General features: G+C 47.3%; 1 protein-coding gene and 1 pseudogene across 1 annotated transcript; one reads left to right on the top strand and one right to left on the bottom strand.

Moving 5' to 3' along the window:
- Positions 1-6097: 6097 nt before the first annotated feature.
- LOC118880973 lies at positions 6098-10151 on the bottom strand (annotated as a pseudogene).
- A 3461-nt stretch (positions 10152-13612) lies between these two features.
- LOC118880974 (spleen trypsin inhibitor I-like) lies at positions 13613-18046 on the top strand. Its single transcript, XM_036825220.1, has 4 exons — positions 13613-13706; positions 14406-14445; positions 17705-17895; positions 18009-18046. The coding sequence occupies exons 1-4, from the start codon at positions 13613-13615 to the stop codon at positions 18044-18046; spliced, it is 363 nt and encodes a 120-aa protein (XP_036681115.1).
- Positions 18047-18821: the final 775 nt, after the last annotated feature.

The following is an 18821-nucleotide window of genomic DNA, read 5'->3' on the forward strand; positions in this document are numbered from 1 at the left end:
TCCATGGTACTTCTAGAACACTTAGGCAAAGATGTTGAGTAGACATTGATTCATTCATTCACTTGTTCATGAAATGTCTATTAGGGATAAAATATGTGATGACTGAAACCTTTGATCCGACTACATGGCTTCAAACTCTGGCTCTGCCAATTTACTAGCAGTGTGGCCTATTCAATTTGCTAGCATTATACATTTGTGAGCACATATAGACCTTGAATTGTGTCCATAGAGAGGGAGTCAGCCTTCCATTTACATAGAAGGAAACTGAGGCTCACAGCAGGTGGGTATTGCTGGTACCTCAGAGGGTGAAAGTAGCAGAGGCAGTTCCCTGTCGTGACGTGCTGGTAAAAGTAACTGAGTTGATGAGAATGTCTAAGTAACTCTGAGAGAGGTAGAATTAATAATATAAAACACCTGTTACCACTTATTGACAACCTACTATGTGCTAAGCCCTGCACATACATCTTAATCTCTCAATATTGCAACAATTTTAATACGTTTTTCTTCTGTTTTAGAGTGATACAAGCTGAAGCTCAGAGGTTTCAGCCCTTCTCCAAGGTCACATAACCAATACTGGAAGGGGCTGTTATTCAAGCTCATCACTCTCTGTCTCCCATGATTTTCCTTGAAAGACGTTTGAGATCTGTGCGTTCAAAAGCCCCAGAGATTCACCAGAAGATATTCAAAGTTATTCCAATGGGGAACCTCTGCTTTTCATTATTATTTTTTTGTGTGTGCTGAGACCAAGTGGAAACAAATTTTGGTAAAGAATTTTGTTCGCATTTATGCTATGAGGGCCTTACCTGTGAGTTAGAGGAGGATGATGGCTGAGAAAAGGCCACTGGATAGAAAAATGCGGAACTTGGTGGTGATCCTGGTAAAGGCAGCAGATCTCGCTGGTTATGATCAACAGAAACTGACTCTGGCTATTGGAAGCAGAGAAGGAATTTGTGACAACAGTGTGGGGATGTAGTGGGCTTCCATTCTCCCTTGCTGATTGTACCCTTAAGTGAGATCCTTTTGGACTCTTCTGTTGGCAGCCATAGCACTAAATGATTTTGTTCAGCTCACATACTGAAGGGAGTGCTGAAAGATCCCAGCTTGGAAAGGATGGTAAGCAAGGAAGAACTAAGATCTTCCCAGGTCGCCTCTGAATGACCTCCATTTTTAGGTCTTTTGGGATTCATTGATCAAGATTAAATTCCAGGGAGAGCATCTGATTGGCCACTCTTGGTCTGGGGGTAGGGCAGGCACTTTGATTGACAGGCGGCCCAATCCCACCAGTCCTGGGTGGAGGAAGAGTCATTTCTCAAGCAAAATCAGGCTACTGTATCAGGAAAAGGACAAAGAGACGCTAGGTGACAAAGCAACAAAATAGCCCATATACTCAGAGAGAGAAGTTTCCATGGAGAGAAGGGAGTTTGAATGTATCCAAGAGTCCAAGAGGAGAAAGCTCCATTGTATGGTGAAAAGTACCCTGTTTGTTCCTGGGAATTTCTCAGATCTTCAATGTTCTCTTGTTTACAATCACCTTAAAGTGGGCATGTCTACAGCTGACTCATGTCTCCTCCTATTTTAACCTTCCCTTCTTCTGTTTTCTATTTCCTTTCTTCCTTTTCTTGATAAAAATGATTTTACACACATGAAGTCACGTCCACAATCTTTGATGCCTCATCTATGTTAATATCAGATACATTTGCCTGTGTGTTGTTTGTGTGTTTGTGTATTTGTAATATTGAAATAGCTGGGGCCACACGAATAACAGTCTTTGGCAAGTGTCTTCCTTCTATTTTCTGCTGTTTTTGCTCCAGCAAGTCATTTTCCCTTAGCTGAATTTCAGTTGCTTCATCTGTAAAATAGGAATAATAACACTTCATAAGACGGTTAAATAAGAACAAGCTACCTTTTACTGAACACTTACGGTGAGCCCAGCCCAGAGGTCACAATTTTGAATTCCTTCAAGGTCAGCTGAGTGATGTGGATGGAAATATTTGGAGTGGGAGTGGGGCTGGGGAGACAATAAGGCATGGTGGGGATTATGGAAACTGGGGGGAACGCTCCCATCATGGGAAGAGAGCAGCTCTACTTAGCTTAGTTCATGGTTTTCAAAGTGTGGTCCCTTGAGCAGCACCAACAGCAGCCCCAGAAACCTGTCTGATGCAAAAACTCAGGTCCCGCCCTTGTCCTAGTGAATCAAAACTCTGGGGGTGGAGATCTCAAATCTGTCTTTGAACACCTGGCTGAGTGAGTCTGATGCTCACTCAAGTTTGAGAGCCACAGCTCTTGTTAAATTGAAGGACTGTGTTGCCAAATCATTTACCTTCCCAACAATGCTAGAAATTCACTTTTGTATGAAATCTCCCACTGTTACATCTTGGCAAATGTTTCAAAATTATAAAATGTACTGTGTGGGCTAAAAATTCTTATATTCTAGCCAGATTGCAAGCTCTGGTTTATGCTTTTCCTTTTAATCCTTAAAATAATCCTAAAAAACCCAGTATTCATGACACCACTTTTAAGGAGGAAGACTAAGGGACTCCCCTGGCAGTCCAGTGGTTAAGACTCTGCGCTTCCAATGCAGGGGGTGCGGGTTTGATCCCTGATTGGGGAACTATATCCCATGCGATGTGCGGCACGGCCAAATAAATTAATTAATTAAAAAAATTAAAACAAGGATGGAGGAAGTCTATATATGTCCAAAAAGTGAGGTGCTGTTATATCACGTAGCCAGAAATTGGCCACTCATGTCGTGGATATGAATGTACCTCTCACAGGGCACAGCGTCACAGAAAGATAAACATCTTCTGCCTGCTCCGGGTGCATTCCATCCATTTCAAGAAGAGGCCTTAGATAGCATGGAATCCAGATTCTCATTTTTCAGAGGGAAAAACTGAGGACTAGAAGCAGAGATATGAGCAGGGGTCCCACAGTGTTGGTTGGGATCATACATCTTTATGCAGAATACAACCCCTGTGATGTTCCCACCTTGTGATTTCTCTGAAGATGCCCCCAGGGGCCGGGAAGGTTTGAAACTAGAGACTCGGTCACTCATGAGCAGGGAGGTGGGAGGTGGAGGGAGGACAAGCTCCTCGGGGGCTCCTGGGTCTGGGGGCCTCTAACCTGGACCACAGGGAGGAGGACCAGGAGAGGAGGACACTGGGAGAGAAAGACAGACAGATGAGAGGGGAGGGGGGAGAAAAGAGGAGTCTCTGCCGTTAGGGGGGGGTCTCTGCTGCTCCCTGGTCTCAGATGGACAGACTGAGGCAGGAAGAGGGGCAGGACCAGAGGGCCTTCTGAGCTAGAATCCCAGTTGTGCCATCAGCTGGTTGTGGGTCCTGAGCAAGTCGCTTCACCTCTCTGAGCCTCTGCTTTCTCGCTGGCAAAATGGGATGAGAATCCCAGATGTTGTAGGGTCGACATGAGGCTAAATGAAATCATACATGTGAAATGTCTCAGGAGAGAGTAGACCCTCCATACACAGTGGCTTGTTCTGTGAGTACCCCGCTCCCGATGCCCTTCTGTCCAGGGGCAGCTCGGTATTGGGAGCTCCTGCCCTTCTCAAGGGAAAGGGTGACTTCGTGTCAGGAAGGCAGCCCCTCCTGTCCCCTGCAGCTCATCACGCAGCTCTGTGCCTCTTTGACATGTGGCTGGGCTTGCTCCTGGGGCTTCTGGACATTGAGCCAGCTCCCTTCTCCTTGACCCTGGAAGTGGAGCACAGTGTGTGTGTGTGTGTGTGGTTGAGTGAGGGGGGTGGGGCTGGGTGCTACATGTTTGTAACTGGGAGTGAATGTATGGGAGTGAGTGAAGAGACTGTGGGTGTGTAAGCCCTCACATGTGCACTATAGTTTACAGCTTACAACGCAGCAGAGTGCATGTACACAGACTCTGAAACCAGAGTCTGGGAAACAGAACGAGCACCACCTGTGTTCTTGTTTATTGATTGATTGATTGATTTTTTTTACTATTTCAAATTCTACTGTCTATTGGACAATTCATTTCTATTTATTTATTCATTTATTTACTTTGTCTGCGCCGGGTCTTCGTTGAGGCAGGCGGGATCTTCGTTGCGGCATGCGGACTGCTAGTTGTGGCATGCATGAGGGATCTAGTTCCCCAACCAGGGATCGAACCCGGGCACCCTGCATTGGGAGCACAGAGTTTTACCCACTGGACCACCAGGGAGTCCCTCTGGTTTATTTAGATACTAGGCTTGTTGTGGAACAAGGGTGTTTCTGGTGGTCACTGGCTAGAAACATTAAGTACAAGCATTATCCTTATTTTATAATTAAAGAATGTAGAGCTCAGAGATGTTGGGAAATTTGCCAAGACTACAAAGAAGTGAGTAACAGAACCAGCACCATCTGTGTTCTTGTTTACTTAAATACTATGCTTGTTGTGGTCCCCATGCCTCAATTTCCTCATCTATAGTGAAACAGATACTCTCTGTTCTCCAAAGGTGCCTCCATCCCACATCTTCCCAGAGGCAGGAGCGTGAAAACATTGCCAAAGCTGCTCTACTTGGGAGACCTTGGACCTGCTGTGTCAGGAAACTCATACAGCAGCTAAGTGACATCTCCGTGTCACCGTTTCCTCCCTTGAAGGATTCTTAGGATGATTAATAGAAGAATGCAGGCAAAATGCTAACACAGAGCCTGGCGCACTAAAAGGGTAGTTGCCCTTCCTTAACTGAAGTAAGAAGCCCCCTCCGCACATGTGACCTCAGGCAAGGGGGTTCCTACTGCAAATGGACAACTGAGTCTCATGCTCCTTTCTTTGTTCTTCTGAGAGTCCAGGAGAACCACCTCTACACCCAAATTTGACCTGGTCCAAGAAGTGAAGAACGAAAGCTTTCATGTTGAGGTGTCTCTCACCCGGGTTTTTGTGTAGCTTGGGCTGGCCATTCAGAGGTAGACGGTGCTGTAATGGGTTTGCTTCCTATACCTGGCAGGGCCCAGTCTGAGGACAGGAAAAGGGGAGGTGCCCACTGCTCTGCAGAATAGTGAGAAGAACCAGCATCTCCGTGGACCCTAGTGGTGAAGGTTCTTAGGGGCAAACCACAGAATCTACTCCAGTGAGTTTAATTTCAATATGAATTTATTGAAATATAAGCCAGACTGTTGGAAGCCACAGAAAGAAAAATGTGCAACAAAATCATGGCAGAAAGGGGCTTCTCTATTGAAAAGACCTCTGCCACCACTGATGCTGAGAACTGGATGCCAGAAATGCCACCTAGGGTACCCATAAGGAGAGCAGTGATGGGGGTAAGGGGAGAAAGGTAAGGATGCAGTGAGGATGCGTGTTAAGAGAAGAATCCTGGCTTCAAACCCTAGGCGCTATAGTTACTCAGGTCGTGAGGAATGTGCTCCTGCATTCATTCCTTCCTTCCTCAAATATTTATGGACGGTCTCCTTGGTGCCAGGAACCGTGCTAAGCGCTAGGGATAAAGGGAAGACTTGCTCGCATGGTGCCTAGAATCCACTGGATGAGACAAAACTAAAGCAAGTAGACCCATGGGGGGAAGGAGGGAGGCAGGGTTCTGCTGAGGAGGGTGGGGTTGAGAAGGACTCAGAGGAGACAAAACTGTTTTAGAAGCAGCCACTGCCCAGCCCTTCGTGGCTCCTCCTCGGACTTCAGAGTGTCTGGAGAGCACAGTTCACAGGTCCCCTGCAAAATGAAAGGAACTTGCTGATTGACCTCTCTCAAGCACCACACTTGGACACCATCCATCTTGACAGATCCTCGACTCTCCCAGAAATATGCAACCACAGCCCACCCAGGACCAGAATGACCAACAAGAAGGAAGGAGTTTTCCAAGCCTGGGTGGGGTGCTCAGGAGCTCTGCAGACCTGCTCTGTAGGGCGGCTGACTCAGTGTTCCCATCTGAGAAAAGGGGAGCATGTGAGGAGGCTCAGATTCTCATGACGGGGCTTCTAGGGGTGACCTTCTGCCAAGCTGGCCCATGGAGGATGTGCTCAGTGTGTGGTTTCACAGGACACTGCAGCCACTTCTCCTGGGTGGCAGCGAGGAGGAAAGACACTGTGCAGGTGTGAATGGTGTGGGGCCCCCTGAGCGCCATCTCTTTGCCCAGCCCTTCCCCTCACACATTGCTCTGCCCTCTTTCTAACTCCTGGATCCCCGCGAGACCACCGCAGGTCTTCATGCAGTCCTTGCAGTCAGGAAGTTGTTCTTCTTCCCTCGGCAGCCACCATATATAAAGATCTCGCACTGCCCGGACTTGGTGTTGTAGAAGTACCTGATCTTCCGGGCCCTGCAGGGACCCGTGTAATGAGGCTCCAGGCAGAAGGCAGGCTGAGAACCTGCTGGGATGGGAGGGGCTATGGGTCAGTTAGGAGGATGGTCATCGCAGCTCGGTCTACAAGGTCACAGCTGAAACCACCAGTTTGTCTGCGATAGAGAATGTTAGGATTCTGGGGGCTGGTCAAATTGAAAAGACCATTTGACAACCTGCTTTCTGGGATATTATTATTAACGTTGCTAGGCATGACCATGATATGGTAATCATGTAAAAATTTATATCTCCTTCATGAAGTATTTAAGATTAATTGGTATGATGCCCTTGATTAGCTTCAAAAAACTCTAAAAAAAAAAAAAAAAGAAAGGAAAAAAGGAGAACACAGGTAAAAAATATCCACCATATATCAATAATTACTGGAGCTGGTACCTGGGTTTTATAATACTATTGTCTGCACTTATGTATATGGTAAAAGGTTTCCACCATTAATAAAAATGTGAAGACATCATGCTGTAATGGAAAAAGGCATGAAGAAAACATACCAGTGTGTTCTCTTTTGTTACTGCACAGGGACTCTATAAATTGAATATTGACACTATATTGATACTGTGACTTATAATAAGCAATATATATATATATATATATTTGTTCTTTGTAATTTCCTGGCACAGAGTTTTTACAAACCTTGCTATTTCTTAAGTGCTGAGAGCAATAAAAGTGTCTTTTGTTATGTGAAGTAGTTGACTTTTGGGAAGACCCTAGTAACCCCAGAATGGGTTCTGGTTGCCAGGGGAAACCACTGCCTGACAGGAGGGTTGCAACTTTCATTCCTACCCTCCCTCATGCCCTTCCATCCACAGTTCAGCCCGCCCCCTAACCTCAGGGATCGGAGAGGACCTGGAGGTTGAACAATCACCAATGGCTAATGACTTAATGCATCATGACTAGATAAGGAAGCCTCCATAGAAACTTCAACAGAGGAAGAGATTCATGTTATTCAAAAGGATTGACATCGACCCAGGGAACAACATAGGTACACGTTCCATCATTGCTCACCTGGACCACTGCAGCAGCCTGCTCGCTGGGCCTCTGTCTCTGCCCTTCGCCCCCTAGAGGCCACTCTCTGAACTGCAGCCACAGGCATCCTATCCCATTGCTCCCATGACCAGTCCCTCAGTGACTCCCCATCTCTCTCACAGTCAAATTCCGATTCTCATCCTACAAGGCTGGTCAGGAGCTGTCCCCATGGCCTCTTTGGCCTCATCCCTTCCCCTCTCCTCCCCTCCCACCCACTCAGCTCCAGCCACCCTGGTAATTGCTGCTGCTCGTTCACACCAGGCATGTTCTTGCTGCAGCCTCTGCTCCAACGCCCCCTTATCACAGAGGGGTTCGCTGATCAGTCTACAGAAAGAGCACAGCCTCCTTTATCCCCATCACTCTCTACCTTCAAAAACTCATAACCTAGCAGAGTATTCCCCCTTTTGCTATTGTCGGTCTCGCTCCTTGAAGGCAAGGTATTTTTCCGTATTCTGTCTACAGCTCTTTCCCCACACCAAAAACCAAGACTGTAGGGACTTAATACATATATGGCCAGGGAACGAATCTTCCATTTCATGCTCATGCCAAGCACACAGTCATTGAATAGAATGGATATAATGGAATTCCTGTTAGTGCAAAGTCTACTTGATGATGGGGCAGGTCTACATAATTATCAATCTACCTCTCATTCTATATCCTGAGAGGGTAATAAAATAATAGTCAAAAGGGGACAAGGGAAAGGGCCTTGAGACTTTACTAATATTTTATCAGCCTTTGTTCCCATGAGCCAACTCACACGACCTTTGTGTTTCTTTCTTTCCCTGCAGTTGCTCTGCTCAGTGGTCCCACATCTTTCTGATTAATTTTAATCCTAGAGGAATAATCATTATTTGACACCTAAATATTTTTTCTTGCCCAAAGGAAGTGGATAGAGAAGTTTTTTTCAGATTAACACATCTTGGTGGAAAACGGACAAAGTTGGCAATGAAATGTGATTAAACTCTTTAAATGCATGACTGGTAAGCTGTTCAAACAACCCATGTAACATGTACCCCCTTTCAGGTTAGGAAACTGCAGATGACTTGTCCCAGGACACACAGCATGTGGGTGATAGGGTCAGGACAAGCTACTATCATGTCACAACCCATTAGATATACTACCTGATTCTGCCAGGAATTCTGAAAATACAGGTAACTTAGTAAGGGTTTTCTGGGTGCAGTGTCCCACGTTCATTACTCCCCTATCCCCAAGCCTCATCTGAGCCCCCAAATCACAGGGAAGAGGGAGTCTGGGTTTTTCCCTGACCCCAAGATGTGGTGTCTCCACCATCATTAACCAATACCCCAATAACCAGTAGCCATCCCACTAGTCAATTTAGTTCTTTTTTTTTTTTAATATGTATGTATGTATGTGTGTATTTCGTTGTGGCAGGTCTTAGTTGCAGCTCACGGGATCTTCGTGGCCATGTGCGGGATCTTAGTTGCCCCGTGTGGGATGTTCGTTGCCGCATGCAAGATCTTGGTTGAGGCATTCGGGATCTTTGTTGAGGCATGCGGAATCTTTGTTGCAGCTTGCTGGATCTTCGTTATGCATGCGGGATCTTTGTTGCGGCATGCAAAATCTTTAGTTGCGATATGAAGGAACTTTAGGTGCGGCATGCGAACTCTTATTTCTGGCATGTAGGATCTGATTCCATGACGAAGGATCGAACCCAGGAGCCCTGCATGGGAAGGGGGGAGTGTTAGCCAGTGGACCACAAGGGAAGTCCCTCAATTTACTTCTGATACTAAATCGGTGGAGTTACTGCAGATCCGACAGATTGAGGACTCAAGACTGTCCTCACTTCAAATGCCAGCCATGTGGTCCAGAGTCACTCATGTTTGTGACCGACTGGCTAAAAATCGGAGGCTCCATGACCCCACCTCCATGTTTAATAACTCAATGGAAGCAGTGATCGAAATCAGGAAAACACTTTACTTACTGTTCCCATGTTATTATAAAGGATAAAGCTCAGGGACAGCGAAATGGAGGAGATGCGTAGGGCAAAGGGGGAGGAGAGGTGTGTGGAGGCTCCGTGCCCTAGGGGAGCACACCGCCCTCACAGCACCTCCATCTGTTCACCACCCCAAAAGCTCTCTGAACCCCAATATTTATGGATTTTTATTGAGGTGTCAATAAACAGACATATTGATTGAATCATTGGTGATTGATATCCATCTCAACACCCTTCCCTCTACCCAGAGGAGCTGGGATGCAGGGTGTTGAAAGTTCTAACCTCTAAACGCGTGTTTGAGTGTTTTTGAAGGCCAGACTGAAAGTCTCTCGGATCGCCTTCCTTGACTTATCTTGTGACCTATGAAAAAGAGTAAATCCAAGCGTTTCAGGAGGTCTGTTCTAGGAACCAGGACAAGGATCAAATATTGATCTTTTTATTACACTACAGTGAGGTTCAGGGACACAGCACGGACCAGGAATAGAGAGTCTCAGAGATCGGATTCCTGATCCAGTAAATTTGGTGGGATATATATATTTTTAATTTTAATTTTAATTTTTTTCCTATTGAGAGTCATGAAATGTCCCTGGAGTTAAAACTGCCCAACTTCCCAGGAGAAATCCAGAGAGGGCTGTCAGCACCCACCCCACCCCTGCTCCCCAGCCCCCTCCATGGACTCGCCTCATCCCCCCCAGCCTGCAGAGGTGAGGTGAGCCAGGACTTACCTCTGGCACGGCTCTTGTGTTCACCCCCCGGGGTGCAGGCCACCAGGGTGACCAGGAGGACGAGAAGGGCGACGGAGAGGCAGAGCCGTCTCATGTTCGTGGCCTCGCAGGAGGGCTTCTGAGGAAACCTGGGGGCTGACAGAGCTTTTCATAACCCAGCTGAGGGGTGGGATCAGGCAATAAGGAGGGGAGTGAGGAAGGGGAGGAGCTGGGGTCAGTCCTGTTTATTGCGTAATCTCCCCACCTAATCAGGCTTCCTGCTTCTGCCTGCTGGGGCCAAATGCCCAGTAACAGCACTTCTCAGACTTGACTCTGCCTGTGGGTCTCGTGGAAACACAGACTGTGATTCCACAGGTGGAACTTTGTCCAATATGTTGACTCAGGGATCATCCCAGCACCTAGAGCAGTGCACGGCAGGTGATGGACGGTCAGTGAGTGGATGAGAGCCAATCAAAGGACACATAAGTGAACAGCAGTGTGTTAGCTCAGGTCCTCCTACTCAGCCTCCTGCAGGTGTCATCACATCTGGGCGTCAATGTCCAACCCCCACAAGGACTACCCCAACCTACCTCAGAAGACAGGTGTGACACAGGAAACCTTCATGCAACCATTGCCACAGCTTCTCAACTGGGTGTATGCTTGCTGTTTACCAGGCATTGGTCCAGGCAGAAGCTAAGCTAGGGAAAGACACTGTCCTCCTGGGGCTGCAACCCTCTTTTCTGGGTAGAAAAAGGAGTAAGGGGTGTGGGCAGAGGGGAAGAAGGGAGTTGAACACGTCACCACAGCATGACCTCCCACCGCCCCTCCCCTGGTTTCAGAAACAGGAGAGCTGCCTGCCTGAGTGGACCTCAGGGGAGCTTGGAAGATCGCCTGCAAGAGCCCCCCTCCTCCTGCTCTCTCCCCCAGTGGTTATGGCATTCTTGGACCTCAGTTTGGGTACCAGCTCTGTCTTTTCCAACCTTGTGCCAGGGAACTTAAACCTCCCAGAGCCCCATTGTCATCAGGTGTCACCTGAGATCCGTGCTGCCTACATCACAGGGTTGCTGTGGAAGCAGCGGAGGCAACAGACATAAATTCATTCTCCCTGCAAAGTCAAAGTCCTTGTAATAAGAATAATAATGAGTAATGACAGCAGAAAAAACTTAGCTTCTTCTATGTGTCAGGCATTATCCTAAGCACTTGACACATATAAACTCATCTAATCCTCAAAAATCCTAAAAGAGAGGAGAGAAACTGTTGGTATTTTCTCATGATACAGAAAAGGAACCTCAGGTAACAAGAAATAAAGCATTTTGCCTAAAGTCATAGAGTGTAGAGAGAGGAATCTGGTTCAGTTGAACTAGTTGGGTTTATTACTCACTGCAGCAAGGAATAGGAATCACCTAGGAAAACAATATGATGTCTCATTAAAAGAATGTTAGAAAGAGTTTATAGGATGTGGGCTTGTGTTAGGTGATTTGGGGGCGGTGTTTCAGGAAGCTGGCTCTGCTCGGGATGGATGCTGTCAGGAAGTTGGGCGGCTCTCTGAATGGGTACCTTTATCTTAACTCTAAGAAGGGAAGGCTAGATAGAGGTTAGAGCTATACTTGGTAAAGTAGTAGCAGTCACTCAATATAGGGAGATGCTTGGATATTTTGGTGGTTTGTATAATTTACCTCACTTTGTCAGTGTTCAAACATCATTACTGAATGTCCTATTTTTGTCTTGATCCAGCAGGGACACAGAATGGCCTTGTCTGATGTTGAAGGTTTCTGAAATATTTCTGTTAAGGAGGAGAACACAAGGCACACTGTGATGCCAGGTCAGGTCTTGGAACTCAGAGGTTGATTTTCTCTTTCTCTATCAATCTCATAACGTTGTGGTGAGAATTAAAAAGATATATTTGTTAAATGCTTTAAATACATGCTTACTCTGCATGTATTGGCAGAGTAAGATTTTAATGAATATCAGATCTGATAACAGTAAGAGTAATACTATAAATATGCAAGTTATTTAATTATTATTAATAACTCTTAATTTATAACAGCATAATGGGGAAATGACTTGGTATTCATGAAAAGAGATTGGCTTCAGTAACTCAGTATGTTGCTGTGTGATCTTGGGCAAGTCACTTCACCTCTCTGAGCCACAGATTCTTTCTTTGTAAAAGAGGATGATGGTATCTGCCTTAAGAAATCCCCAAGTCTGGGTCCTTTTGAGGACCATGTCGATTATCCTCCTAAGGTTCTTTGAACACCACAGTCCAAAGTAAGTTGTCTAGAAGCACATAGAGTTTTAGTTTCCTTAGCTCCTGACTGCTTTTTAAATGTGCTGTCGACTGTAGTAAAGAAAGGAACAAACAGCATTGATTGTTGCAGTGTCCCCTTCTAGAAGTCCGCCCTCAGGAAGTTCCCCCAGTGCCAGAGGAGAGTCAGAGTCTCTCTTCCAAATAGGTCTCCTTCTTCGTCAGAGGTAACCGAAAGCCCTCTTGCTTCAGTGATTGACTTTACCCATGTCCTGCCCTTTTCCCACCCCATGTTGCCATTATTTGACCCCCTGATCAAAGGAGCTAAGTGTTAACTGTCATATAGCTCACTATTGTTCTTATTACAAGGACTGACTGTGCAGGGAGAAGGAATATGTCTGTTGCCTCCACTGCTTCCACAGCAACCTCACGACGTGGGCAGCACGGATCTCATGTGGCACCTGATGACACGAGGCTCTTGGAGATTTCTGGCCCCAGGTCACAAAGTTAGGAAAAGGGAGATGTGAGATGCAAACTTAGGTCCTCCGATCTCAAAACCACTGGTGGAGAGACCAGAATGGGAAGAGGAATGTTGCAGGCGATCTTCCAAGTTCCCCTGAGATCCACTCCAGCCCCTGAGAGCCATTCAGGCAGGCAGCTCTCTTGTTGGTGAAACCAGGTGAGGGTCGGTGAATGGTCATGCTGTGGAGACGTGTTCAGCTCCTTGCTTCCCCTCTGCCCACGCCCCTTAAATTTTTTCTACCCAGAAAATCAGGGTTTGTCCTCCAGATGGAGATAGTCTTCACCCAGCTCACCATTCTCCTGGACCAGTGCCAGGTAAAGAGCTTGTGTCCATAGAGTTGAGATGCTGCTTCAAGGGATGCAGGAAGCGGCCCTGTGTTACACCTGTCTTCTGAGGTAGGCGGGGGCGGAAGGGAGTGAAGGGCATTGATCCGCTGATGTGATGACACCTGCAGGAGGCTGAAAATGAGGACCTGAGCTAACACACTGCTGTTCATTTCTGTCCTTTGATTTGCTCTCATCCAGCCACTGACCGGCCATCACGTGCCATGCACTGCTCTAGGTGCTGGGACGCTCCGTGAGGAACAAATCAGACAAATATTCCACCTGTGGAATCACAGTCTGTGTTTCGACAAGACCCACAGGCAAATTTGAGAAGCGCTGTTACTAGGCATTTGGCCCCAGCAGGCAGAAGCAGGAAGCCTGGTCATGTGGGGAGATTTCTAGGAACAGCACTGACCCCACATCATCTCCTCCTCACTTCCCACCTTATTGCCTGTTCCCACGCCTCAGGTGGGGTGTCAGAAGCTGTGTTAGCCCCCAGCTTTCCTCAGAAGCCCTCCTGCAAGGCCACGCCGATGAACCAGCTCTGCCTCTCTGCAGCCCTTCTCGTCCTCCTGGGCACCCTGGTGGCTGGCACCCCAGGGGCTGAAACTAGCAAACAGGCCCAGGGTAAGTCCCGACCCACCTCTCCTCTACAGGATGGGGCAGGGTTAGAGGGAATGAGGCGAGTCCATGGAAGGGCTGGGAGCAGGGGTGGGGTGGGTGCTGACAGCCTTCTCTGGATTTCTCCTGGGAAGTTGGGCAGTTTTAACTACAGGGACATTTCATGACTCTCAAAAGGAATCATTATGTTTCAGGTTTTAATAAAAGTAACCCACTGAACCGTACCAGACCAGGGACCCCATCTCTGCGACCCTCTGTTCCTGGTCACCGCCTTGTCACTGAACCTCACTTTAATGTAAAGAAAACATCCATATTTGATCCTTGTCCTTGTTCCTAAAACAGACCTCCTGAAACTCTTGGAATTTACTGATTTCATAGGTCACGAGAGGAGTCAAGGATGGGACCCTAGATAGCTTCTGGATGGGACTGGACTCCGGAAGATCCCACCTGGTGATTAGAGGGTTAGAACCTTCACCCCCAGCCCCTCTGGGGAGAGGAGAGGGTACTGAGGTAGAGTTCAGTCACCAATGGCCAATGATTCAGTCAAATTGCCTACCTCAAACCCTCAATTAAAACCCATAAACCTGGGTTCAGAGGGCTTCAGGGGAGGTGAACACATGAAGGGATTGTGAGGGGGGTGTTCTTAGAGGGCATGGAGGCTCGGCCCCCCCAGCTCCCCCTTTGCCCTACGCATCTCCTCCATAGGGCTGTCCGGGAGCTTTATCCTTTACAATAACTGGGGACAGTAAGTAAAGGGCTTTCCTTAGTTTTGTGAGTGGTTCTAATAAATTATTGAATATGGGAGGTGGGGTCATGGAACCTCTGAATTTATAATTTATAGCCAGTTGGTCACATGTATGGGTGACCCCAGGACTTGTGATCGGCACTTGAAGTGGGGGCCGTCCTCAGGGACTGAGCCCTCAACCTGTGGGGTGTGGGCTCCCTCCGCAGATTTAGTGTCAGAAGTGAATTGACTTGTGGGCCGCCCAGTGGGTGTTGGTAGGGACACCACATATTTGCTGTCAGGGACAAAACCCGGACTCACTCTTCTCTATAATTTGTGGCTGGGGTGAGGTTTGGGGACAGGGGACTATTGTATGTGGGTGGGAAACTGTACTGAGAAGTCCTTACTGGTTATCTGTTTTTCAGAATTCCTGGCAGAATCAGGTACTTTATTAAATGGGTTGTGATATGATAGTATCTTGTCCTGATCCAACCACCCACATGCCATGTGTCCTGGGGCAAGCCTTCTGCAGTTTCCTTACCTGAACAGGGGGACCATGTTACATGAGCTTTTTGAAAGGATTACCAATCATGAGTGTAAAAAGTCTCCCCATGTCATGGTCAGTGATGTCCATTTTCCACCTAAATATCTTAGTTGGAAAGACTTGTCTGCCTGCATTTCTTCACCACCCTCCCAAAAAGAAACTTATGTCAAATAATTATCATTTCTTTATTATGGAATTAATCAGAAAGCTGAGTGACACCTAACTTCTTCCCTTTCTGAGGCAACTGCAGGGAGAGCAAGAAATGCAGTACTTTTGTGTTTTTGCACGTGGGGCCCAGACTTTTTTCCAGGCTGGTACCATATTATTCAAAACTCTAGGCCCTTCCCCTTGCCCCCCAACAGACTACTATTTTATTTTCCTTTTAGGATATACACTGTTAGAGGTTGTCTCATAATTATATAGACATGTTCCATCACCGAATAGACATTTCACTAACAAGAATGTTACTATTTCCAGTTTGATCAATGACTCTGCACTTGGCATGAGTATGAAATGGGAAATTCATTCCTTAGACAAATATTTATCAAATATTTACGCTTTTTGTTCCTAAAACGCATCGTTCTTAGTGTAGGGAAACAGCTGTAAACAAAATATAGTAAAATAATCTGACTTCTAGGAGGGAGACGGACAATAAAGAAAGGGAAAAATCCCATGCCAGGTCGAGATGAGTGTTTTGAAGAAAGAGAGTGATGGGGATACAGGAGGCTGTGCTCCTTCTGTAGACTGGTCAGTGAAACCCTCTGTGATAAGGAGATGTTGAGAAGAGGCTGCAAAAAAAAAAAAAAAAACTTGCCTCCTGTGTTTGAGCAGCAGCAAGGACCAGGGTGGCTGGAGCTGAGTGGGTGGAGGGGAGGGGAGCAGAAGGGAATGAGGCAGGCCATGGGGGTAGGTCGTGAGGAGCTTGTAGGACTCCAAATAAGAATCCAAATTTGATTGTGAGACAGCTGCGGAGTCACTGAGGGATTGGTGTTGGGAGCAATGGGGTAGGACTCAGGGTTGCATCAGGGTCTCTGTGGCTGCAGTGCAGAGAATGGCCTCTAGGGGGCGAAGGGCAGCGACAGAGGCCCATGGGCAGGCTGCTGCTGTGGTCCAGGGGAGCCATGATGGAGCATGTACCTATGTTGTTCCCTGGGTCCATCCCAGTTCTCTTGAATAATATGACTTGGTCTCTTGAAATTTCTACGGAGGCTTCATCACAAATCATGATTCATTAAATCTTTACCTGTTTGTGATTGTTTCAACCTTCAACCCCTCTCCTGTGCCTGAGGTGTGGGGACAGAAAAAGGTGGAAGGTGGGTATGAGAATTCCCACCCCCTAATGAGGCAGTTGGTTCCCCTGGCAACCAGTCCCCAGTTTTGGTTTAGGTTGGGGCTTTACGAAAGTCAACTCCCTCACATGATAAAAGACTCCTTTTTCATTCTCATCTCTTAGGAAATTCCAACGGTTTTCGGAGCTCTGTGCCAGGAATGGGATCAAGACGAAATTCAAATTTTTATGTAAGTCACAATATCAATCTTCCCTCAATATTCCATTATTCCAACCTGCATGAGTTAATCAATGTAAAAACACTGGTGTGTTTTCTTCCATGCCTTTCTCCATTAGAGCATGAGTCCTTCACACCTTTTTTAAAAATTTATTTATTTATTTATTTATTTATTTATTTATTTATTTATTTATGGCTGTGTTGGGTCTTTTTTGCTGCGTGGGCTTTCTCTAGTTGCAGGGAGCAGGGGCTACTCTTCGTGGTGGTGCTCTGGCTTCTCATTGTGGTGGCTTCTCTCTTTGCAGAGCATGGGATCTAGGCACGTGGGTTTCGGTAGTTGTGGCACGCGGGCTCAGTAGTTGTGGCTCGCAGGCTCTAGAACGCAGGCTCAGTAGGTGGCGCACGGGCTTAGTTGCTCTGTGGCATGTGGGAACTTCCTGGACCAGGGATCGAACCCATGTCCCCTGCAGTGTCAGGCAGATTCTTAACCACTGCGCCACCAGGGAAGTCCTCAACACTTTCTTTTTTTTTTTTTTTTTTTTTTTAATGGCTGTGTTGGGTCTTCGTTTCTGTGCGAGGGCTTTCTCTAGTTGTGGCAAGCGGGGGCCACTCTTCATCGCAGTGCGCGGGCCTCTCACTCTCGTGGCCTCTGTTATTGCGGAGCACAGGCTCCAGACGCGCAGGCTCAGTAATTGTGGCTCACGGGTCCAGTTGCTCCGCGGCATGTGGGATCTTCCCAGACCAGGGCTCGAATCCGTGTCCCCTGCACTGGCAGGCAGACTCTCAACCACTGCGCCACCAGGGAAGCCCAACACTTTCTTTTTAATGGTGGCAACTTTCAACTACACACACAAGTACGAGAATAGTATTATAAAACCCATGGACCCATTGCCCAGCTCCAATAACTGACCACATATGGAGAATTTTCTTAATATACATCCTCCAGTTTTGTTGTTCTTTGAACCTAATCAGTGGCATCATGCCAACTAATCTATAATATTCATTAAGGGTATGTAATTATTTACAATATTACCCTGTCATTGTCATGCCTAAAAACATTAATGATAATGTCCTGGAAAGCAGGATATCAAATGACCTTTTCACATTTCACATTCTGGCACCCTTACTAGTCTCTACTGCAAACAAACTGGTGGTTTCAGTTGTTGACCTTGTAGAGCAAGTGGTGATGACCATCCTCCTATCTGACCCAGAGGCCCTCCCATCCCTGCAGCTCTGCAGCTGTCTTCTGCCTGGAGCCTCCATACACGGGTCCCTGCAAGGCCAAAATCATCAGGTACTTCCACGACACCAAGTCCGGGTTCTGCGAGACCTTTGTATATGGTGGCTGCAATGCTAAGAACAAAAACTTCAAGATGGGGGAGGACTTTGTGAGGACCTGCGGTGGTACCATCAGGCCCGGGGGTAAGACAGGGGGCAGGGCAGGTGGGAGGGGAAAGGCTGGGGAGAGAGGTGGAGCTCAGGGCTCCCACTCCCCTCGTACCCCCACAGTGACTTCTTTCCTCTCTGCCTCCCAGGAGAAGTGGCAGCAATGTCCTTTGAAAGCATGGACTGAGCAAGTCCTCCATGCCCCAGCTGGCAGAAGGTCACCCCTAGAAGCCCCATCTTCATAATCTGAGCCTCCTCCCCTTTTCTCAGATGGGAACACTGAGTCAGCCACTCTATAGTGCAGGTCTGCAGTGTTCCTGCGCATCCCAGCTAGGCTTGGAAAACTCACCTCCTTCTTGTTGTTCATCCCGGTCCTGGGAGGACTGTGGTTGCTCATTTCTGGGATGGTCTAGGACCTATCAGGGTGTACAGTGTCCAGATCTGGGGTTTCAGAGAGGTCAAGCAGCAAGTTTATTTCCTTTTTCAGAGGACCTGTAAACTGCTGCTGAAGTCCGAGGAGTACCCACCCAGGGCTGGACTGTGGCTGCTTCTGAAGTAGTTCACCTCCTCCTCTTCCTCCCCATCCCTACCCTCCTCAGCAGAAATCTGCCTCTTTCCTTCCCCCATGGGTCTACTTGCTTTAGCTCTGTCTCATCAAGTTGGCTCTAAGCACCATGAGAGCAAGTCTTCTCTTTATCCCTCGCACTTCGCACAGAGCCTGACACAAAAGAGACAGTCCATAAATATTTGAGAAAGGAATGAATGAATGCAGGAGCAAAGCTCCTCATGACTGGAGTGACTCTAGAGCCTGGGATTTGAATCCACGATTCTTGTCCTAACCTTCTTCCTCACTGCATCCTCACCTTCATCCTCCACCCCACCATCTCTGCTCTCCTGTGCTGGCAAAAGTAAAATTTGTGGCATCCTGTTCTCAGCGTTGGTGATGGGAGAGGTCTTTCCTC

This window comes from Balaenoptera musculus, chromosome 15 (genome assembly GCF_009873245.2).
Source record: "Balaenoptera musculus isolate JJ_BM4_2016_0621 chromosome 15, mBalMus1.pri.v3, whole genome shotgun sequence".
Lineage (NCBI taxonomy): Eukaryota > Metazoa > Chordata > Mammalia > Artiodactyla > Balaenopteridae > Balaenoptera > Balaenoptera musculus.

What these genes read in the sequence shown, in the direction of transcription:
- LOC118880974 (XM_036825220.1), top strand. Translation starts at nt 13,613, where the DNA reads ATGAACCAGCTCTGCCTCTCTGCAGCCCTTCTCGTCCTCCTGGGCACC. An exon ending in AACTAGCAAACAGGCCCAGG is followed by an intron (nt 13,707 to 14,405) that starts GTAAGTCCCGAC and finishes TCTCCTCCATAG; the next exon opens with GGCTGTCCGGGAGCTTTATC. An exon ending in CTTTACAATAACTGGGGACA is followed by an intron (nt 14,446 to 17,704) that starts GTAAGTAAAGGG and finishes CCATCCCTGCAG; the next exon opens with CTCTGCAGCTGTCTTCTGCC.